The sequence below is a fragment of the Hemitrygon akajei genome, chromosome 8 (assembly GCF_048418815.1).
Source record: "Hemitrygon akajei chromosome 8, sHemAka1.3, whole genome shotgun sequence".
Taxonomy (NCBI): Eukaryota; Metazoa; Chordata; class Chondrichthyes; order Myliobatiformes; family Dasyatidae; genus Hemitrygon; species Hemitrygon akajei.
Genome location: NC_133131.1, coordinates 122,065,851 through 122,090,730, shown reverse-complemented (window position 1 = coordinate 122,090,730; position 24,880 = coordinate 122,065,851). Strand labels below are relative to the sequence as shown.

Sequence of the window (24,880 nt, the reverse complement as noted above, 5' to 3'; positions counted from 1 at the left end):
TTCTTCATCCAAATCATTGACATATAACGTAAAAAGAAATGGTCTCAACATAGACCCCTGCAGAATGCCACTAGTCACTGGCAGCTCACCAGAAAAGGCTCTTTTTATTCCCACACTATGCCTCCTGCTAATCATTCACTGCTTTATCCATGCTAGAATCTTATCTTTAATACCATAAGCACGTAATTTATTTGCAGCCTCATGCAGCACCTTGTTAAAGGCCTTCTGAAAATCCAAGTACACAACATCAACCGATTCTCCTTTGTCTATCCTGCTTGTTATTTCTTCAAAGAATTCCAACAGATTTGTCAGACAAGATTTTCCCTTGAGTGCTGACTACACTATGACTGACACTACTATGCTGACTACAGCCTATTTTATCATGCACTTCCAACTACTCCAAAACCACATCCATAATAATAGACTCCAACATCTTCCCAACCACTGAGGTCAGACTAACTGGCCTATAATTTCCTTTCTTCTGCCTCTCTCCTTTCTTGAAGAGTGGAGTGACATCTGCAACTTTCCAGTCTTCTAGAACTATTCCAGAATCTAGTGAATCTTGAAAGATCATTATTAATGCCTCCACAATCTTTTCAACCACTTTTTTCAGTACCCTGGAGTGTATAGCATCTAGTCTAGGTTACTTATCTACCTTCAGACCTTTCAGTTTCCCAAGAGCCTTCTCTCTAGTAATGGTAACTTCTCACCTGTCATGTCCCCTGACACCTGGAACTTCCACCATATTGCCAATGTCTTCCATAGTCAAGACCGATGCAAAATTCCTATTCAGTGTGTTCATTTTCTTTGTTTCCCATTACTACCTCTCCAGCATCATTTTCCAGTGGTCTGATATCCACTCTCGACTCTCTTTTACACTTTATGTAACTGAAGAAACTTTAGGTATTCTCTTTAATATTATTGGCTAGCTTACTATATAAAATCTTCCCAATCCTCTAACTTCCTAATTTGAGCTCTATTATATGCCCACTCTTTGGCTTTTGTGTTGGCATTGACTTCTCTTTTTAGCCATGGTTATGTCATCTTGCCTTTAGAATACTTCTTCCTCTTTGGGATATCCTGTGTCTCTGAATTGCTCCGAGCTATTGATGCTCTGCCATCATCATTGCCAGTGTTCTTTTCTGATTAATTCTGTCTAACTTCTCTCTCATACTTCTGTAATCTCTTTTACTCCTCTGTAATACTGATTCATTTGGCTTTAACTGCTGCTTCTCAAATTTCAGGTAGAATTTGATCATATTATGATCCTTTATTCTTAGTTGGACCAAAATCCTTGGCACTAAATTATATAGAATTTTTAATTAAACTGTTACACCATATAATGAATGGATGGAAGCAAACTTGAATTTGTTGCAATGCAGTATTTGTTGTGATGAGAATAGAATTGAAGAAATTACATAATATCTGAAAACAGTTATGATAATGTCTGTGAAATGAGTGCCTGGAAGTTTTAGTACATGACCTGGACCAAATATATCTTGGGACAGTCAAATGATTACACCACCCCTCTGTTTTCAGTATTTTTGCTCCCAGGACCAGATTTTCAAAGCAAAGACTGGCGGGGTGAGGGTGAGAGAAGGGGAGATAATTTGATAATTTTTCTCTGAGGCTGCTGACGTCAATGTCTTGGGAGTTGACCCATCGATCTCTGAGGAGAGTCAAGAAAGATTGGTAACTTTGCCCACAAGGAATGTTGGCCTTTTTCAATGTTTTTTTAAAAATCACCATGACAATCAAACAAAATTAAGGTTTTGCAAGACGCATGTACTTTTGGGCATTCTTGAGGCTGAAACTATGTGTAAACTGAATTTAAGAAAGTCTGCAACAATTTTGAGTCTCTAATTATTCATTATTATTTGAAAAAAATATTGTGAGCCTTCTATATATTGCATTTTGAGGAACTCCCAGACTGTTATAATATGGTTTAGCATGCCATAATGAAAACCTGCTTGAAAGGACACAAAAATTATAAAGCAACGATCCTCATACAGAAGGGAATAATTAGTCCCTTCAGTGAACAGCTACACCCTTATACATCCCAGCACGTAATTTTTACTCTGTTCCAACAAAATAGTTTTCAAAGAATAATATTTCTTTCAAAATTTCAAAAAAACATTTCTTTCAAGTTCAGAAATAATGGTAGAGATTTCTTACAAGATGTCTAGTTCCAAAATATCCTGGGATATGTAGATTAGATTAGTCTTTAAATAATTAAAATTTAACATTTGAACAGCATTTACCATTATTTCCAATAGGTTTCCTTCTACATTGCGCCAAATCTGACCACTTGTACCTCAGATTAAATGCATAAATATGTGACAGCAATTTTAACCTGAGTTGGTAGGTTTTAGAAATACTGGCCTAGGTAGATTGTCAGTTTTAGATCCTGCATTATTTTGGACCTCCTTGATTTCAATGAAGAGCAAAACTGGATATTGTGTAAAACCAACATTTTGCCTGATCTCAGTAGTTTTCTAGTTGGTGGATCACAATAACATTTATCCTAAATTTGTCCAATACAAATAGAAATCCAGTGAGCGAGTCTACTTTCATCTATAATTTTGTCATTTATTTTCCCTAGACTTTGGGGCAGTTCAAAAGTGCCATTAATGCCCTTCCCCCAATCAGCCCTCAAACTGGGACACATTTCTAGATTTTCTGGAACAAGTTTTCTTCTGATACAGGAGAGTGAAGGCAGACTGTAGATAGAACTTTGTTGCCAAAGTTGGCCACTGGGCCAGCTGTCCAAGTGTGGCAGTGCACAGTTGGACTGTGATTATTTGGTTGAGTCCATTCTCAGATTTGATGTGCAATAGGGAAGGATTTTGATAATTTGTGAGCGCTGTATTCCACGGAGGGGAACACAAAGCCTGATGAAGAGTGTGAAGTGCATTTTTCTGAGCATTGAATGAACTTGCCCTACTTGGGCTGTGACATTAGCCTCTCCCTCCTGAATTACCTTCCTGAACTTCCACTTATGTGCTGCTGACTGACTTAAGGGAGCAATCAAACTACCAGTGTAGTAGCAAATTGGAGGGAAGTTCTCATTCTATAGCGGCCCAGTGTGCCGATTTTTGAAGAGGAGGTGTGAGATAAAAGAGGGGGATTCTAAGTCTAGGCCTATGGACAATTCTGATATGGTTAATGATGAAGACTTACAAACTTCTGAGTCATTTCACTGCACTAGCACAACAATGGATACAAAAGAAGTCTGTCTTTACAGTGAAAGCTACTTATCAATGGGTTTTGCATGGACTGGTGATCCAAGTTGTCAAATTCCATTGTGCCTAGTCAGTATCAACCAACTTACAAATGTGGCAGTGGCTCCAGTAAAACTGAAAAGACATTTAACTACATATCTACATGTAAAAGTCCTGATTATTCTAAATGACTGTTGGAATCTCAAAACAAACAGATTAAAGCTTTTGAAAATAAAGTCGCAGTCAGTAAAAGGATCCAGGAATCAAGTTATTTAGTAGCTTCAAGACCAGTTCAACTAGAGGAAGTTTTAAAAATTGTGTGAACACCTGGACAAAGAGCATGCCAATCTCCTGCTACATACAGAAATCTGGTGGGTTGGCAGAAGAAGAGTTCTCAATAGGGTGTTTGAGCAGAAAGGTGATTGCAGGAGTACTTTCTAGAAAATAGCCAGATTTTTCTGAGTGTTTTGAAGATGAAGAATGGCTGCAGAAACTAGCCAACATAATATTTTCATCATATGAACCAGTTGAACAAATTTCTGGAAGGCACTGGAGAAAATGTTTGACTTCAAGTGACAAGATTTTTTGAATTTAGAAGGAAACTGAATCTTCGGAAAAATCATATTGCAAAAGGAAATCTTGAAATGTTTCCACTGCTGCTTGTGCTTGAAAGTGAGGAAGGATATCAGAAAGTTTCGAGTCTTATTGAAAACCACCTGGAAGAACTGTAGAACAAAATTAAACAGTTTTTTCCCTCCCTTTCAACAGAAGTGTATGACAAGATGTTTCTCTGAATCTTCTGCTCAGCCTGAGAACTTGACTTTGAGAGAAGAGGAACTTTGTGAGCTGCACTCTGATCGTGCACTCAAGATGAGATTTACTGACCTGCCCTTGGACAAGTTCTGGATTTCTGTGAAAGAAGAGTATCCTGCCATTCATAGAAAAGCAGTTAACATTTTGCTGGAGTTTTCAACTTCTTATGTGTGTGAGCAAGCTGTTTCTTGTTTAACAAGCATCAAAAGCAAGGATAGAAATTGTTTAATTTCAATTGATGGTGAAATCCAAGTGTGCTTATCTCAAGTTTGACCCAGAAATGAGGAATTTATTATGTTTACCTTATGAGTTCTTAAAATTTATGGAAGGGAAAAAAAGCAATTAATTTCAAGAAAGGTAAGCTAAAAAATCATTCTGTACTCAAAAGAGCATTGATAATTATTTTTGGATTATTAAATCTACAGTTTACTGATCACACTAACATACCATGTGCTGCAGCTATTATAATTTTTATGCAGGGGTTCCCTGAGACCTTAAAATTATTTAAAAGGTTTCTCCAGGCAAAAAGGTTGAGAAAGGCTGCCCTAGAGGTATCAAACATCCAGAAAATCTTGTAAAACCCTGGTTATTTAGTTTCCCTTAGTCTAGGAATCACAAGAAGAATTATTTGTGTCAATCTGGGAGTAACCTGTAAAACAGATTGATTGGTGAGGAGTCTGCTTGTTCTGCTGAATATAGGATCACACTGAGGTTGGAATCTTATTTCAGATGGATATTGGGTGATCCAGCATATTATAAGGTGGTCTTTCAGCTTGAGTACCTGGCAAGTTGATTAAGCCCGTTTTATGTCCTTTGCATAAAAGAAGCTCTGCTGGGCCTTTAGATGGCTCTATCAAGCAATATGCTGGTAACAGTTGGGTGTTCAATTTCATGGTTTGCTGTAGGGAAGGAGAATGGAGGCTCCTGATACTAGAGTCTCATTTCCAACCTGTTGCTATGCTAATTGTTGATTGGGTGTTAAGTTATTTTATTGATTGGCATTGTAAGTAACACTAAGGAATGTGGGGAAGATGCTGCTTTACAAAAGTAGTGAAATGTATTTCTTTTGTTTCAGCTGGCAGTTGAAACTGCAGTTTAAAAATATTAGCATAGATATAGAAGCAGATTTCGGCCATTTGGCCTATGGAATCTGCTCCGCCCTTCAATCATGGTTGTTATTTAACCCCTTCTTCCATCTCCTCCCCACAGCTCTTAAATTATAAGATATGCGTGTGACCAGGAAGCAAAAATCATTGTGTGTATATATTGTGCTAGTTTGTATGAATCACTATAAGCGTTATTAAATTGTTTTTATAAACTTCTCTTCAGTAAAACTAAGTGGAGATCTTTGTTCATAACTAGGTTTGCTCTACAATTGTTTCCTTATTTAATCTAATAGAATATTTTTCCCAATGGTTCGGGCATTTTTCTGATGCAGGGGCCTAGTATAGAGAATAGCTAGGCAGTAATATTTTCTGACCTTTGCAGGGATTGACTGGGGGTGTTAAGGTATAGAGTTGGTGAGGATAGTAGGGTTAGTTTCGTAGTCCTGTGATCCTGGAAACACTCTGCCAGTCCCACTTAAAGAGCTCACAATAGTCTTTTACACTATTACTTATGCTTAACAGTGAATTAATTTGGTTTTGTGTTGATTAATCTGTTATAACCTTGTTCTTTTCCATTCAGCAATTTCCTCAGTATGGTGGTGCACCAGGTGGTCCTGGTGGTGCAGGATTTCCGGGGGCTGGCGGTTCGGGGTACCCAGGGGCTCCTGGAGCTGGAGGTTATGGAGCATTCCCAGGTCAACAGCAGGACCCACTCTATGGATATTTTGCTGCAGTGGCTGGTCAGGTAAGTTGCTTTTTGCTTCTGTGAAATGCATTGCTTAGTACAGGAGGGGTAGGGGTTGTACATTCTCCAACATTACAGTCGGCCCTCCTTATCCGCGAATTCCGCATGCATGAATTCAACTGACACCGAATCACAAAAACCCGGAAGTGTTCTTCCAGCACTTGTTGTTCGAGCATGTACAGACTTTTTTTACTTGTCATTATTCCCTAAACAATGCAGTATAACAACTATTTTACATAGCATTTACATTGTATTAGGTATTATAAGTAATGTAGAGATGATTGAAAGTATACAGGAGGATGTGTGCGGGTTATCGTGTATCAGGATCGGGAAAAAAAGCAGAAGTTCTCTTACTAAGTTAGTCGGAACAGGTACTTTCGGTGTTATTTGGCGTCAGTCAAACGTTTGTCTTAGTATATAGTATATATTTTACCTTTCTTGCATATAAAACACATAAGAGCATATGTTTCAGCGCCGGGCTCAAGAACGGAAGTTCTGGAGTTCGATCTAGTGATAGACCACTTCCGAGTGCACTCTCCACTGTGCTGGGTTGATGTGGAGGATCAAAAACCCAAAACCCAATAATTAAACCACTGCGTTGCTTAGTAATAATTGTAGCTTTCATCAGGGCAGAACCTTTCTCACTTTATCCTTTAAAATTGTTCCAATTGTTGACTAACTGTAGCCTAACACTTTTCCAATGACCTATTGCGTTTCACCTCTTTCCAATCGCTTTATTATTTCCACTTTATTTTCAATCACAATCGTGATTATTTTCGTGAACAGAAACACTGCAGATTCAGATCTCTGCCGCCGGGTCCTAATGTCCACCGCACTGAGAGGTTAAATAAGGTCTGGGGTTCTGCTGGGTCCTAAGGACTAACGTACTGAGACAGGTTCAATAAGGGACTTGAGCATCCACGAATTTTGATATCCGCGAGAGGTCCCGGAACCAATCCCTTGTGGATAAGGAGGGCCGACTGTATTTGAGTTAAGATTTGTCAGCCTGCGAAAACATCCACGTAAGCCATTAACATCACATCGTTTTAAATGTGTATGTCTTGCATGATTTTAGTGAGGCAGTCTGATTCCTATGCCTTTAATGAATTGAACTGGAAAAATTGGAAAGGTAGAGAATGTGGAGGGAGAGTGTATGGCCCATTGCTAAACTGGCCAAGGTAAAAGCTATTTAGGAAAATCTCACTTCCTAACTTTCCATCTGTGGCTCCACAAGATGCAATACATCAAGATTAAGTACTTTTTGAATCTAATGAGGGTGCAGCCATGGTAAATTTGGGTTCTATGTTCTTTAGTACTGACTTCTGTGATGGAAATAGATAATTTGTTCATCTTGTCTAAATTTTGTACCCCTGTTAAATCTTCTGTCTCTGTCTCGCTCTTTCTTGTTGTATAGTAGCCAAGTCTTTCCCAGCCAATCTTTCAAAATTATCCAGACAACAACTTTGTAACTCTTCTCTTCACACTCTGCAGAAGTGTTGCAGACTTTCTGTACCATGTTGACTTAAACAGTAACAATAATTTGTGGCCTGGCTAAACTTTATACAGTTCCAGCGTGATCCCCTACTCTCATATTATCTGCCTCTCACAAAAAAGACAAATATCCCATCTGCCTTAACCAATGTCTTGTTATCTTCCAAATTCCTGAGGATATGTTTTAAAATCTTGTAAATTCTACGGTTTTCCATGTCTGTATTACATCCCTTTTGATTAGATTCTTTTTGCCAACTTTCAGCATTGAATTCTTCTGGTAGGTGCTTTACTGTTGCTACATGGAAGGTTTAATTTTCATAGTTTACTTGTGATGTAGCACTACAGTTGTGCAAAATGGGGGAAAAGCTTGTAACAAAACTGCTTACTCAAACTTGGGCATCCACATTATCCTATGGAGCTTCAGCAAAAAAAGCACAAATATATACGACAAAAAATATGTAACCTCATGGTATACAACTTGTTTTACTTTGCAAACCAAACCAGAAGATCAGCCCTGGTTTATTAAGGAGTGCAGAAGGACGTGCTGGCCTCTTAAAAAGCTAGTGAGGTAAGGAGATTATCTCAAGAATATCCCAATCCTCAGTGATGGCACAGTCCCAAACGTGAATGCTCAGGATGAGGCTAAGGCACTCATTGCCATCCTTGGCCTAGGTGAACAGAGCATCAATCTTGGTTTAATTGCACATGATAGCAAATAATGGATGAGAACACTTATAACAAAAACTTTGAAACCAGACAACATCAAGGCTGGAGGACTGAAGAATTATAGACCAGAATAAGGTTCACCTTCAGCCAAAATGTAAAAGAGCAGATAGTTTTGGTGGCAACAGATATTTCTGTAACTCTAGGTTTATATGTTGCCCACCTGGTGCTAAAATCAAGGATGTCACAGAATGGTTGCCGAGCATCTGAAAAGTGGAAGGTGAATAGCCTATATCAGTACCATTATAAGAACAGAAATGAAGATGTTTGCTGAAGACTGCACAATGTAAAATTCCCATTTGCAAATCTCAGCTGAATTCAGTGTAATTCAGAACAAGGCATCCTGCAAGATTTGTATTCCATCCACCACTTTAACTATTCATTCCCTCCCACAACTGGTACATTGTAGCTGCATTGTACATTGTCTACAAAATGCACTGCACATACTCACTTTAGCTATGACAGTTCCTCCCCAAACCAATACCACTGAAATGTATAAAGGCAGCCAGTGCTCAGGAGCCTCACCACCTATACACTCTCTTCCAGGTTTCACTGCAGTTAGAGAACAATATTTCCATTTCTTCGTTGTCACTAGGTGTTCTGGATTACCTTAAGTCTGTAAATTTTCAAAATGTTGTTCATTATCATGTAATTAAGGGTGATCAGATGGGCAATAAATAATGGCTTGTCACTGATGCTTATGTCCCAAAAAGATTTTTTTTAAAAAAAAAGTAAAAGCTGTACTTCTCACAAATTCACACAATAGAAAATGCTATGCCGAATTAAGTGACCTAACAATAGTAAACCGGCTATGAGGAGAGATCCTGAGATCTCTCCTTTATGTGATTGTGATAATGGGTTGGAGAGCAGAAAGGGAAGATCATATATCAAGATCTTCAATTTGAGGAAAATTCTTACATAATAAATAATTTGACCAGAGTATGTGAAACCTAGTGTGTAAACAGTATAAACACAGTGAAAGACATTAAAATAATTAATTAATGCAATACCAGACTGTGTGGTAAAGGCTTCAAACAAAAGGGACAGTATATCAAATTGTGGAAATTTGCATAAGTTCAAAGGAAAATAGCAATCTTGTAGATCGAGAGAGCCATATTAAAGTAATAACAAAGGATTGCAAAGAAATATGCAACCAACTCTCAAAGACTAAGAAATAAAGTTGGATTGTTGAACCCTTGAAGACTTTTGGAAGTGAGACTACAAAGTACAATATGAAATGGCAATTTTGTTTGGTGAACAACCTTTACCTAGTTATCTTGTTTCACAGTGAAAAGGGAACAAATTATACTTGTTTCAAAGGAAACCAAAAATAAATTAAGCATTGTAACTTAGTTGTTTCACTTTGAGTTTCATGAGAAGAAAAGCATTGGAGGAAATGAGATTCCAGAAGTGAATCTGCATTAGCTGATGAAGTTGGTAAGAAATGACTGATGCTTTAGTTCAAACTTTTTCCTATTTACTAGAATGGTGCAAATGGTACTCTGTTAGATCAGAGAAATGGGTTGGTGAGAGTGACAGCAGAACTAGGTAAATTACTGGAATGATAAGGGCACAGGGTTCTTGGCCAAAAATGAGTGATATGAGAGATTGCAAAAATTGTAAATCATAGGTAACATCTGACTAATGTCGATGACATTTTTTGAAATTGCCTAGGGTTTTGTCTGTATATTTTTATTATCAATTTTCAGAACACTTCTGAGGTAGCAGGTTGGAGGTCAGATAACATGGAATTGGAGGTAACTTGTGGCACGAATTGCGAAGGTCCCTTTATGCCTACTGTTTCCTGCACTGGGACTTAAGCTTTTCATCGACTTGGGATGTTAGTGAAATAGTAGACAGCTATACATCTAACTGTATGGACAGTGCTAAATTAGAAGCCATATTTGTGTGGTTGGGAACAGGAAATTGCATCTCTCCACGAAAGGTTTTAAGAATTAGGTCTTTTTAAGAACATGAGGTCTGATTTGGAGATGGAGGGAGTTCTTAGAGTTGTAAGCTGGAAGACATTACAGAGAGAGGAAAGGGGAACATAAAGGGATTAAAACTGAGCGGTTCACAGTGGGGCCCATTGTGGTCAGTGAGCACAGTTTTGGATAATGTGGTAAGCTGAAATGCGTTGATGCTGAGTTTTCAGTAAGCCCAGGCTGAGCCTTGAGGTAGAATAGAAGTATAACAGCTGTAGGCAAAGATGGAGATGATAAATTTTACACATGTAGAAATGGGTGGTACAGGAATTGCATTTTAGATAGGAAACCATGATTGTGATTGGATAGGACTGTGTGGGGAAAGGGATGAATAAAATGGGGTAGAGATGGAGCTACTGCCTAGAGAAAGGAACTGCTGGGACTAAAGACATACTTCATTGAGTGTTGGAGGTCATGTTAGGGGGATAGGAGGAAAGTTTAAAGGGTATATGTAGAGTGAGATTTTCTTTTGACTCAGAGTAGTAGGTGCCTGGAATGTGCTACCAAGCATAGTAGTGGAATTACGTATGATAGTAGCATTCAAAAGGCTTTTAGGCAGGAACATGAATATGCAGGGACATAGATGATGTGTAGGTGGAGGGATTCATTTAATTTAGCTTCATGTTTGAGATAGGTGGAAAGTGCGTGTTCCTGTACTGTCCTGTTCTGTGTCTTAACTTTTATAATTGGTGGAAATTCAATATTGGATGTCTGGCAGGATGCTTCTGAATTTGCAAATGAAATTTTAGTTCTCTGATTCAAGGTTAGGGAGCCCTTGCAACATTGCAAATATTCTCTTCAGATTTGTGTCTGCAATGAGCACAGGTCTGTTTCTTCCCTTGCTATCAATTATGTCAATTATGGAAAACTCTGAACATCCTCTACATAGCACCATCCAGAGACAGAGAAGCAGTTTCAGCGACAGGTTACTATCGATGCAATGCTCCTCAGACAGGATGAAGAGGTCAATACTCCCCAATGCCATTAGGCTTTACAATTCAACCGCCAGGACTTAAGAACTTTTTAAAAGCTATTATTAATGCTTTTTGAGATAGTGATTTAGATGCATATCATATTTTTTACTGAGTTAAGTATTGTATGTAATTAGTTTTGCTACAACAAGTGTATGGGACATTGGAAAAAAGTTGAATTTCCCCATGGGGATGAATAAAGTATCTATCTATCTATCTATCTATCTCTTGTAGTTCAGACTTGTGGTCAGTTAGCGTTGATTTCTTTGTGGTTGTTTGATAATAAGGTTTACTTTGAACCTTGAATATCATTATAAAGTACCTAATTGTCACCATGTACAACCCTGAGATTCATTTTTCAGCGGGAATACACAGCAAATCTATAAACAGGATCAATAAAATATCGAGTGCAGAAGGCAGCAAACTGTGCAAATGCAAGTATAAATAAATAACAAATACTGAGGGTCTTGTACCTTCTACCTGATGGCAGCCGTGAGAAGAGAGCATGGCTTAGATGGTGAGGATCTTCAATGATGGATCCTGCTTTCCTATGACAGCATTTCATGTAGATGTGCTCAATGGTTGGGATGGCTTTACCTGTGATGTACTGGGCTGAATCCATTAGCTTTAGTAGGATTTTCCGTTCAAAGGCATTGGTTGTGATGCAGCCAGCCAGTACACTCCATCACACATCTGTAGAAGTTTTAGATGTCATACTGAATCTCTGCAGACTCCTAAGGATGTAGAGGTGCTGCTCAGAAGTCAAAATGCATTGAGTTAACAAATACAATTTCTATTCTTGTATTACACTGTGATGTTTTATTGATATTCAGATACTTCTTTAAATTATGGCTGTATTATCAATTCGGGTTCTTTAAGTCTCTTCTTGCTTAACTTCATATTCTTAAATTTTGTTTTTGCACTCTACTGATTTGTCACGTTTCTGACAGGTTCAGATTATCAGAAAGTACTTAACACTGAGTACTGGGCTTTGCAGTTATGTTATTTTAGCAAACTGACTTGCTACTTTTATGTTTTTCAGGACGGCCATATAGACGCTGAAGAACTTCAGAGGTGTCTTACTCAGTCCGGTATCAGTGGCAGCTACAAACGTGAGTTTAAATGTTTATAAAATGCATTGACAAGATTAGTACTTAAAATTTGTGTTTGGTAAAATTATAATCGTACAATTATAGTAAGAAAAATAAATGGGATCCATTGTTTGTAGTGTTTTATCTGTGGAACTGATGGTGTGCTATGTTGTATTTGTCCCTGTTCCTTGCCAGCTGTGACTCAGTGCTCTGGTCAGAAAGTTGTGGTTTCAAATCGTAGTTTGAACAGTTGAAGCTAAAACTGCAGTGTGTTTCTGAAGAGGTTCTGTTCTCTCTTTAGTGCAAGGCATTAAACAGACCTGTATGCTGTTGTAGAATTGTAATACTGTTATCTTTCAAAGGAAAATCTTTTGGGAAACAGGCTAATAAGTTATTTTTATATAGTTCATGTTTGGGAGGCCAACTTGATATGGAGCCCTTGTCTAATCATTACCTTAATTCGTGATAACTCGCACCTGAGAAAGAAGGAGTTGCAGAATTTGAACAACTAATCAGCTTTTCAAAGTTGAAGGAATATTTCTTTTCAAAAGGGTAACATTCACGTTCACCCACTGCAACCTCAAGATGGATTAAGTGGCCATTAATTCCAATGCCATTTGTATAACCTTGCCAAAAGCAAAATAACTTCTGCAGTTGCAGATGATTTTTTTTTAAGTTCAGTGAATGAAACTCTTGAAGTACAGTGGATTCTGGTTAATTGTTTCTTCTACATTTTGGTCCAATTAAGCGACTGCCCCAGTTCGCCCAAGTTTCATGGAGGTAGTTTTAAAAGGTTGTCCATTGTATCCAATGATGACAGTAAACCTGTGTGGGAAAAGCTTTTAAAGTGGAAAACCTGTTGCACTGGGGCTGCTCCACTCTCTCAAGCTCAGAAGTCTGAGTCCAGTGGTATGAGTAGTCATCACAACTGGGGTCTTAGTTGCAGTGGATAACTCTGACTACTTCTGTGCTTCATTATGCCCTTCACTCTCCATGGAGCACTGCAGAACTGCCTTCTTGGCCATTGGATGTTACTGTCGGTCCCATCTGCCTAGTCTGCCAAAGCTGACTTTGCATGTCGTAATAACACCAGGGTACCCTCATCTGTGGAAGCAGTATACTGGGGTGTGGCTGCTGTCAGATGTGAACAGCGATTTGGAGCCAAAAGTAAGAGCTGAGTGCCCGGTGGGGACCAAACTTGAGTGAGCTGCCCCAGATTGGGCACAGGCCTCTTCAGCAGAGGTACTACCCTTCCCTGGACAGCCCTCTAGGGACACCTCATACAGTTAAAAAGACCGATTACTGTTTATCAGTGTAACAAATTATATATTTAAATGAAAAACAGAACAAATTAGAAGACTACCAATATTACTACAGTACTATAAAAACTGTATTAGTTCCTAATAGTTATAGGTGGAATTCATCCAGTGTACACTACCATGTTCTTTTGATTGACTGTAAATGAACAAAATCGGTGCAGACACTTAGTGCAGATAATGGACTGTCTTCATACAATGCTTTTGTCAATTGCATCCTCCAAATCTTCATTTTCATTGTAATGTTCAAGATGATTGTCAATACCTTCAAATTATTCATAGTTCTTGTTGAAGTAGTGAAATCAGTTCATTTTCACTCCAGGCCATTTGTGGCATCTTCAAGCCTGAATGCTTGAAACAGCAGTGAGCAAAACAGTTCCAGATTGTCTTACTGCTTATTTCTCGCTAGCTGTCAGTGACAGAAGTCATGGCTTTTTGAACTCAAACACATGCAACTGAGACAGTTTAGAAACTGCTCTCTCTCAGCACAGTGTAGTGTCTAAAGGCCGTGCAAGTACACGCAACCCAAGTTTGTAACAGTCTCCTGTTCAGATTAAGCGGCATAGTGTCTCAAATAAATGAAGGGAATCTGGCTATTTTCTCAAATAGTTTTAGTTCTTTAAGAGTTGTCCCAAGTGAACAGCTGTCCTGAAAAGCCGATGGCCCAATTAACTGGAATCCAGTGTTTTGGGAAATAAGGCAGTACATTTGGAAATTACACACATTTTGTTGTTAGTTTTCAATTTTTAAGCATCTGGTGTTTATTTAATACTTGTTCCTTTTTATTTTTATCTTGTATCCTTTTTGTTAAGGGTTAAATAAAGAATCAAAAATATGGCTAATAAATATGATCAATAACTCTGAAAGAAAGTTAAATGGTCTTTATGGCAGAAGGTATGAATTTTATCTGCTGGTGTAACCTGTATTTTTGTTCTACAGCATTCAGCATGGAGACCTGCAAGCTAATGATTTCCATGTTAGACGTATCCTTTCATTGCAATTGTTCGATACTGCTCTTGAATATGAAATTGTGATTGATCATTTGATATTATCACCAAAGGAAAAGTTTTGCAATACAAAGTTACCTCTTTAAGTAGGAAGAATTGATTGACATGTTTTCCATGCTTTGCTAAATTCTCTGAAATGTTGATTGTTGACTTTGATCTTATGGCATTAGTGTACCAGGCAGTCTTAAGCAATGGTTCAAATGCTGAAGGAAAGGAGGAGGAATGCAATGGCAAAGCCTGAGTGTATTGTATAGTTGGCCTGATCTCAAAACAATTCAGCACTGTATCACTGCACTAGAATTCTATAGATGACCAGTGGTTGCAGTTGTTGATTGCACTTAATATCATGGTGGTCAACTTATGGCAAAAATAAAATCAGATATTTTATAAAACAAAGCAAGTGTAACTTGTCCATAGTTATTTTTGAAATTCTGAATTGTAAGAAATTCTGTGAAGTATCTGGAACAGAGAGCTGAGTCAACATAATGTTCACAAATAATCTTTGAGTCTGGAATTAGTTTCATTGCAATAACTGTGGACTTATGGTATATATTGTAGTGTCCATTTTTAACTGTAATGTACAGAGCAAAATGTCAGTGGCAGAGTATTAAGTAGGCATTGTAAAGTTATAGATTGGATTGTTCATCTTATAATCAAGATGTTCGTTGGATTATCATCTATTTTTCCTGAAGATAACATTCAAAATAGCACGTTATGCTACTTGTAAGATTGAAGTTCAATCTGTCAATTGCTGTTATTTTAAAAAAAACAAGAAAGTAAATTGAATGTCTCTCTTTCACTTCACTTTGTTCTGTAGAATGCATGACATAGTGTTGTGTGGACGCATTTTCATCACTAGTTAGTAGACCATAGAACAGTACAGCACAGGAACAGGCCCTACAGCCCACAAGGTTGTGCCAAACCAACTAAATTAGTAGTCAAATAGCCAACTAAACTAATCCCTTCTGCATACACATGTCCATGTTCTTCCATTTCCCTCACAATAATGTGCTGATCCAAGCGACTCTTAACTCGCCTCTACCACCACCCCAGGCAATGCATTCCAAGCACCCACCACTAATGAAAAAGAATTGCCCCTTGCATCTCCTTTGAACTTGCCCCTCTCACTTTAACTGCGTGCCGTATGGTATTTAACATTTCAACTCTAGGAAAAAGATACTCTGTTATACTTCTCATAATCCTATAGTCCTCAATCAGGTTTCCCCTCAGCCTCTGCTGCTCCAGAGAAAACAATCCAAGTTTCCCCATCCTCTTGTTACAGCACGTCATCTAATTCAGCCAGCATCCTGGTGAACCTCTTCTGCAGTCTCTCCAACAGCCTTTCTATTATAGGGTGACCGGAACTGTATGCAATACACCAGATGAGACCTAACTCAAGTTTTATAAAGCTGCAACATTAACTTCCTGATGTTTGAACCCAGCGCCTCAACAAATAAAGGCAAACATGCCATATGCCTTCCTGACTATTCCATCAGCACTATTAAGGGTCTTGCCTTTAACAGTGTACTGTTTCTTTACATTTGACCTGCCAAGGTGCAACACTTGACATTTGGCGGGGTTGAACACCAGCTGCCGTTTCTCTGCCTATATCTGCAACTGATGTATATTGTGCTGTATTCTTTGCCAGTTTTCAACACTATCCACAACATCACCAAGCTTCATATCATCTGCTAACTTACTAACCCACCCATCTACATTTTCATCCAGGTCATTTATATACATCACAAACAGCAGAGGTCCCAGTACATATCTGCCAAACACCACTAATCACAGACCTCCAGCTGGAATAAGTCCCTTTGACCATCACTCTCTGTTTTCTATGGGTAAGCCAGTCTTGAATCAAAATGGCCAATTCAAGTCAAGTCAAACCACTTTTTATTGTCATTTCGACCATAACTGTTGGTACAGTACACAGTAAAAAAGAGACATTTTTCAGGACCGTGGTGCTACATGAAACAGTACAAAAACGACACTGAACTATGTAAAAACAACACAGAAAAAAAAACTACACTGGACTACAGACCTACCCAGGACTGTATGAAGTGCACAAAACAGTGCAGGCATTACAATAAATAATAGACAAGACAATGGGCACAATAGAGGGTAGTAAGTTGGTGTCAATCCAGTCTCTGGGTATTGAGGAGTCTGATAGCTTGGGGGAAGAAACTGTTACATAGTCTGGTCCTCAGAGCCCAAATGCTCCGGTTCCTTTTCCCAGATGGCAGGAGGGAGAAAAGTTTGTATGAGGGGTGCATGGGGTCCTTCATAATGCTGTTTGCCTTGCGGATGCAGCGTGTAGTGTAAATGTCCATGATGGCGGGAAGAGAGACCCCGATGATCTTCTCAGCCGACCTCACGATGCGCTGCAGGGTCTTGATATCTGAGATGGTGCAGTTTCCAAACCAGGCAGTGATGCAGCCGCTCAGGATGCTCTCATCCTGAGATGAGATACAGAGAGGTCTCTGTAGAATGTGATGAAGTTGTGGGATGGGAGATGGACTTCCCTCAGCCTTCGCAGAAAGTAGAGACGCTGCTGGGCTTTCTTTGCAATGGAGCTGGTGTTGAGGGACCAAGAAATTTGGTGCTCTTAACAATCTCTACCGAGGAACTGTCGATGTTCAGCGGGGAGTGGTCACTCCCTGCCCTCCTGAAGTCAACAGCCATCCCTTTTGTTTTGTTCACATTCAGAGACAGGTTATTGGCTCTGCACCAGTCCGTTAGCTGCTGCACCTCCTCTCTGTAAGCTGACTCGTCGTTCTTGCTAGTGAGACCCACCACGGTCGTGTCATTAGCAAACTTGATGATGTGGTTCAAGCTGTGTGTTGCAGCACAGTCATGGGTCAGCAGAGTGAACAGCAGTGGACTGAGCACAAAGCCCTGGGGACTGATCTGGACTGACCGAGGTCTCCCAGTCAGGAAGTCTGGGATCCACTTGTAGAGGGAAGTGTTGAGGCCCAGTAGGCTCAGCTTTCCAATCAGTTTCTGAGGGATGATTGTGTTGAATGCTGAACTGAATTCACTATGGATCTTAATCTTCTGGAGGAACCTTCTCAAATGCCTTTCTGAAATTCACATAGACAACATCCACAGCTCTACCTTCATAAATCTCCTCATTACTTTGCCAAAAAGGCTCGATCAAATTCGTTAAATGTGATTTGTCCTATACAAAGCTACACTGCTGTTCCTAATTAGGCCATGGTTTTCCAAATACTCATAAATTCTACCCCAAAGAATTCTCTCCAGTAACTTCCCTAGCACTGGTGTATAGTTTCCACGATTATCCCAGGTACCCTTCTTGGATAATGGAACAACATTATCTACTTACTAGTCCTCTGGGACCTCATCTGTAGCTAGACAGGACATGAAGATATTGGTTAAGGCTGTAGCAATTTCATCTGTTGTGTTTCTCTCTATAACCTGAAGTATATCCCATCAAGCTCCGGTGACCTATTTACCTTACTGCTCTTTAGGAGACCCAATATTACCTCCTCGTTGAACTCAGTGCCCTAGCATATTAATATCATTGGCACTATCCCCTTATCCTCCTCTTTAATTAAAATCCAAACAAATTTCAGATGCTAGGAATAAGAAACATAATATATAATGGTGGAAATACCTAGAAGTATCTGTGCATTTTGGGTCCTTCAGTGGTCAGTGATTCACTTCTAATCTAGTCTACTGCATTTAGTGTTCACAATATAGCTTCCTCTGAATTGGAGAAAACAGATGCAGATTGGATGATTGATTTACAGTGCATCTACATTCAATCTGAAGAAATAATCCTTCTGGTTGCCTACCAATTTAATTCAGCATCTCACTCCCACTCCCACACCCACTCTGACCTTTCTGGCTCTTGGCTCCAGCACTGATACAGCAAATCCTGACTTAAGCCTGATCAGTAATGCCTTGTGCCTGGGCACATTGCCACCTGCTAAACCCAGTATATGAATTTTCCAACTTTATATAACTCGGTCTTCTGTTCATATGTGAATTGGCCACTTCTGCCTGTCATCCCTCTTTTTCCTTTTTCTTTCATTTATATAGTCATGTCCTAGTTGGCCATTGACAACGTATTATATAAGAAAGGACCTTAATCTGATTTTAACTGTCCCTTAGACACATTATTCCACCCATTGCCCAAGCCACCTTCTCTGCGAACTAAACTAATTTTACTGCTTCTTTTCTCTCAGTTTTGGACAATCACAAACTTCAAACTATTTCTCTTTCCACAAATGCCATCTGGCCTCTTGAATTTTCCAATATTTTCTGTTTTTATACCCTGTATCAGCTGTTCAGCATCAGATATAACTATATTTTCAGGATAGTTGGTGGCAAAAAGGGGAGATTTAAAAGAAGAAACAAAATAAAATTGAAGTTGCCACTGTTGAGGTAAGGCTCCTGGGACAGCTTCTTTCTTCTAGTGTCATTGTTGAGATATAACCATATAACAATTACAGCACGGAAACAGGCCATCTCGGCCCTTCTAGTCCGTGCCTAACGCTTACTCTCATCTAGTCCCACCTACCTGCACTCAGCCCATAACCCTCCATTCCTTTCCTGTCCATATACCTATCCAATTTTACTTTAAATGACAATACCGAACCTGCCTCTACCACTTCCACTGGAAGCTCGTTCCACACAGCTACCACTCTTTGAGTAAAGAAGTTCCCCCTTGTGTTACCCCTAAACTTTTGCCCCAACTCTCACTCGTGTCCTCTTGTTTGAATCTCCTGTACTCTCAATGGAAAAAGCCTATCCACGTCAACTCTATCTGTCCCCCTCATAATTTTAAATACCTGTATCAAGTCCCCCCTCAACCTTCTACGCTCCAAAGAATAAAGACCTAACTTCTTCAACCTTTCTCTGTAACTTGGGTGCTGAATCCCAGGTAACATTCTAGTAAATCTCCTCTGTACTCTCGCTATTTTGTTGACATCTTTCCTATAATAGATGTTTCAACTCTGCCAGTAGCTCAATTTCTTTATGGTGTGTAAACTGTGTGTGTTGGGTCTCAACACCTCTCTCTGTAACTGGATCTGGACAACTTGATCGAAAGGCCACAGTTAATCCATGTTGGCAGAAACATCTCTAGCTCCATCACACAGAGCACCAGAGACCCTCGGTTGCATGCTTAGCTTGCTGCTGTTCATACTGCTGACACATGACTGCACTGTTAGATCCCGTTCAAACTGAATTATCAAGTTTGCTGATGACACAGCTATGGTTTGCCTCATCAGCCACAACAACGATGAGAGAGGAGGTAAGCAGCTGGTAAAATGGTGCAAGCCCAGCAGCTTGAGTTCTCGTCGTGCACAAGACCTAACAGGTGATAGTGGACTTAGCAAAGGTGCAAGGTGAGCTCACGGCAGCTACATGGTTCATCTGTTGAGAAAAGTTAGGAGCACCGAGTTGCTGGGAGTGCAGATAATGGACAATCTCAATTGGTCCCTTGGCACCATCTCTTTGGTCAAGAAAGCACAGCATCGTCTCCACTTCCTGAAGAGATTGAGGCGAGTGAAGCTTCCCCACCTCAGGTTCTAATAAAATTTTACAGGAGCACCGTCAAGTGTCCTGACTAGCGACATCGTACAGGAATAGTAAAGCATCTGATTACAAGTCCCTACAAAGGATTGCGAGGACTGCAGTGATGATCATTGGGGTCTCTTCCATTTATCAGAGATTCTTTAGCCAGATGGTGGTGAATCTGTGGAATTCGTTGACACAGGCAGCTCTGGAGGCCAGGCCATTGAGTGTATTTAAGGCAGAAATTGATGGGTTCTTGATTAGTCGGGGCGTGAAAGGTTACAAGGTGAAGGCAGGAGAATGGGGTTGATAGGGAAATGGGTCAGCCATGGTGGAGCAGACTTGATGAGCCGAATGGCCTAATTCTGATTGTAGTGTCTTAACAGGAGCATTGCATACACAGGGCTCTTGGCATCCTCAATGATCTGTCCAATCAGGCAGAAGGTACCTTAGCATTTGGACAAAAACTGTTAGGATGGGAACAGCTTCTCCCTGCACCCCCCCCCCCACCGGCCGTAAGACTACTGATCTCCCTGCCACAATCCAGATCTTATCAGGCACGATGTGCCAACAACATTGTACTGTTTACTTTTTAAAACCTGTTTTGCAAATGCACTTATTATTTGTTAAAATATTCTGCCTTAAATAGACTCAATGGCCTGGTCTCCAGAGCTGCCTGTGTCAACGAATTCCACAGATTCACCACCATCTGGCTAAAGAATCTCTGATAAATGTATTATGTTTGTGAATTATATGTGCTGTGTTGTGCATCTTGGTCTGGAGGAATGTTTCATTTGATGGCATACTTTTGTATGGTTGAATGGCAATTAATTTGAACTTTTGACGCAGGGTGTGAAAGGAACAGAGATAGTTCTAGGCTCAACTGACATGTTGACAAAGCAATAGTTGTGAGCCAACTAACATCCAGTTTTTGTAGTGGAGTTCACAATCCTGAATTTTTGTTGCAACTTGTTTTATTTATGTAAAAGCAGATTGAAACACGTGGGGTGAGCAAGAAAAGTACCGGTAATCCTCTAAGAATAGGATACGGGGGAGTAGTGGAGTCAGGCAGTCTGTGGAGTTTAGGCAGCTTTTGGATATACATGTGAAGATGAAGAGAATGGAGGGAAATGGATGATAAAGGAGGAAAACATTTAGTATAAAATTTCCTTCTCATTTTTATTTATTATTTTCTCCAAAATGTGAAAGAATTCAGTAATGGTGTACTTGATTGCTTTCAAGCACTGAACTGAAGAGGTTACCATGGTAATAGCTACAAAGCAAGTCACTGGGGCAAGAATGCAAATAGGAAATGGGTTTCATTTTTTCTTTTGATTTTCAAGTGTTGTGCATCACAGGTCCAACTTGCAATGTGTTAATAAGTTTGACAAAATGTGAGCAATTTAAAAAAAAAACTAAATGCATGGGATTCTGCAGATGCTTGAAATTCAGAATAACACACACAATTCTGAAAGAACTCAGCAAATCAGGCAGCATCTTTGGTGGGAATAAATAATCAATGTTTTGGACTGAGACCCTTTAGCAGCAATAAAACAACTGTGATTTTTGAACTAGCTGGCATGCACTTATGCAAGAATTGGAGCTCCTTCAGCATGGTGAAATGACAATTGTTAGTGTTATCATTATTAATTTCTTGATTTGAGGGAGGTTGTAGTGACCTTCCAAAGATCTGCCCACCACAGTGTGAACCATAGACCAAGACTGATTGTGAAGTCAGCCTCTGATCTATTGCTAGTAATCAAATCTGCAGCTAGTATTCCATCTGAGAAGATTGTTTTGAAACAAAGCTATGTCAAAGTACTGCTCATGTAAGAGAAGGATGAGTTGTTTCCTGAGGTGTGTACCATCTTTGCTCTGATGCCACTGATCACTTGGGATCTGAGCTCAGGGCCCCAAAAAAATCACCATACCAAAAGTGTACTTAATTTTGTCGGATGGTTTCACCTTAAAATCCCTTAGAGGAAGTATTTGATACACCTATCTCCAAGACAGTGACATGTTGAGATAGTTACTATTGATAATCACCTGAAAGAGAGTTGCATGGCACTTATAGTAATGAGTGCTTCTGCCTCAGAGCTGTCGGGCTCAGAGTTCAATTCTAGCTTTGGCTACTACCCATCTGGACTTTGCACTTTATCTAGGTGATCATGTATGCTCCTGCTGGGTTGTTTAGTTTATTCCCACATCCTAAAAATCATGGTCAGTTGATCGGCAGATTGATGGGAAGTTACTCCTTGGTGTAAGTGGGTGTGTGTAAGTCACTATAAGAAGGATGTGGAAGCATTGGAAAGGGTACAGAGGAGATTTACCAGGATGCTGCCTGGTTTAGAGAGTATGCATTATGATCAGAGATTAAGGGAGCTAGGACTTTACTCTCTGGAGAGAAGGAGGATGAGAGGAGACATGATAGAGGTATACACGATATTAAGAGGAATAGATAGAGCAGACAGCCAACGCCTCTTCCCCAGGGCACCACTGCTTAATACAAGAGGACATGGGGTGGAAAGGGTAAGGGGTGGAAAGTTCAAGGGGGATATTAGAGGAAGGTTTTTTACTCAGGAAGTGGTTGGTGCATGGAATGCTCTGCCTGAGTTAGTGGTGGAGGCAGATACATTAGTGAGATTTAAGAGACTACTGGACAGGTATTTGGAGGAATTTAAGGTGGAGGGTTATATGGGAGGCAGGGTTTAAGGGTCAGCACAACATTGTGGGCCAAAGGGCCTGTACTGTGCTGTATTGTTCTATGTTCTAAAACATCAAAGGGGAATAGGAGAGAAAATAAGTTGCAGAGCTACAGGAAGATAAGGGGATAGACACTATAACTGATGTGATTGTTCTGCTGTGAGCCAGTGTAGACCTGATGGGCTTATTATGTAAGTAGTAATGGGCATATGAGAGTAAGTAAACTGCTGCGTTAGCTTGTGAATTAAACACAACAATGTGCAAGTATTTGGAAGTCAGATGTTAGCATGTACATGCTCGGAGTCCTGCCATGTGCAGAAGTTTGCTGATGACACGGCCATAGTGGGGTGTGTCAGGAATGGACAGGAGGAGGAGTATAGGAAACTGATACAGGACTTTGTGATATGGTGCGACTCAAACTACCTCCGTCTCAATATCACCAAGACCAAGGAGATGGTGGTGGACTTTAGGAGATCTAGGCCTCATATGGAGCCAGTGATCATTAATGGAGAATGTGTGGAGCAGGTTAAGACCTACAAGTATCTGGGAGTACAGTTAGATGAGAAGCTAGACTGGACTGCCAACACAGATGCCTTGTGCAGGAAGGCACAGAGTCGACTGTACTTCCTTAGAAGGTTGGCGTCATTCAATGTCTGTAGTGAGATGCTGAAGATGTTCTATAGGTCAGTTGTGGAGAGCGCCCTCTTCTTTGTGGTGGCGTGTTGGGGAGGAAGCATTAAGAAGAGGGACGCCTCACGTCTTAATAAGCTGGTAAGGAAGGCGGGCTCTGTCGTGGGCAAAGTACTGGAGAGTTTAACATCGGTAGCTGAGCGAAGGGCGCTTTGTCGGCTACGGTCAATTATGGAAAACTCTGAACATCCTCTACATAGCACCATCCAGAGACAGAGAAGCAGTTTCAGCGACAGGTTACTATCGATGCAATGCTCCTCAGACAGGATGAAGAGGTCAATACTCCCCAATGCCATTAGGCTTTACAATTCAACCGCCAGGACTTAAGAACTTTTTAAAAGCTATTATTAATGCTTTTTGAGATAGTGATTTAGATGCATATCATTTTTTTTAATGAGTTAAGTATTGTATGTAATTAGTTTTGCTACAACAAGTGTATGGGACATTGGAAAAAAAAGTTGAATTTCCCCATGGGGATGAATAAAGTATCTATCTATCTATCTATGTATGTATTCCCTTCCTGAATGAGCATGATTGAGTTGGGTCCCGTTTCGTTCTTCACACCCATATGGCTGATTTCAGAGACAACTGTTTTACAGACTTTAATGTACTTCTCGAAACCACATTCACAGGTTTGTACTATTTGTTTACTTGAGAATTTATGTAGTTAGAGATGATCACGGTCGGATTATTTTGTCCCTTAATGTAAATTCCTAGCGGGATATGTCTGGAACTATGGGCTTTGCAGAGTTCAAAGAACTGTGGACAGTTCTGAGCAGCTGGCGGCAGAACTTTGCTACTTTCGACAGGGACAGGAGTGGAACGGTGGAGCCTCATGAGCTACAGCAAGCTATTTCTACCATGGGTAAGGCGCTGATTCGATGATTTCTCCACTAATCTCCATATACTGCCAGAACAATTGCTCCAACATACAAAAAAGTTAAAATATGAATAATATCCTTACCCTTCAATTTATGGTAACAAAGTCCCTGCATGGCAAGTGATGTTAAATACAGAATTACTGCATATGGCAGCAATTAGCTGAGTGGGGAAGATAAAATTCAGCAGCTCTGATCTTGTTACTTTTTGTTTAAGATGAAACTGCAGTACAATATGTTATTTGGTCTGTAATTAAAGGAACCCATTGGCATCATTAATGTGCTCCAGGAAAGGAAATCTGCCATCCCAGCCTGGATTAGCCTGCGCAGTTTTAATTTCCCTTGTTTTTTTAAAAAAATAATATACAATGCCTTGTAAAAATATTCAGCTCCCCAACCCTTTGTTCACATAAGTGATTGTTACAACCAGAGATTTTGATCAATTTAATTGAATTTTTATTGGTGAATCACTTACTCCTTTTCCCCCACAGTAAAACCCAAAAAACAGGGAAAATTGTAAAGCAAAAAAAAACTAACTATTCAAAAACTGAAATGTCAGCATTTCAAAAGTATTCAGCCCTGGGAAAAAGCCTCTG

The 24,880-nt window shown here is 39.8% G+C and overlaps 1 protein-coding gene across 1 annotated transcript in view; it reads left to right on the top strand.

The window, feature by feature from the left end:
* Positions 1-24,880, top strand: part of LOC140732215 (sorcin-like) — a 48,770-nt gene that overhangs the window by 11,201 nt on the left and 12,689 nt on the right. The window contains exons 2-5 of the mRNA XM_073054509.1: positions 5,721-5,885; positions 12,098-12,167; positions 14,402-14,445; positions 24,124-24,271. Coding sequence (XP_072910610.1) covers positions 5,721-5,885; positions 12,098-12,167; positions 14,402-14,445; positions 24,124-24,271 — 427 coding nt within the window. The remainder of the gene's footprint in view (positions 1-5,720; positions 5,886-12,097; positions 12,168-14,401; positions 14,446-24,123; positions 24,272-24,880) is intronic.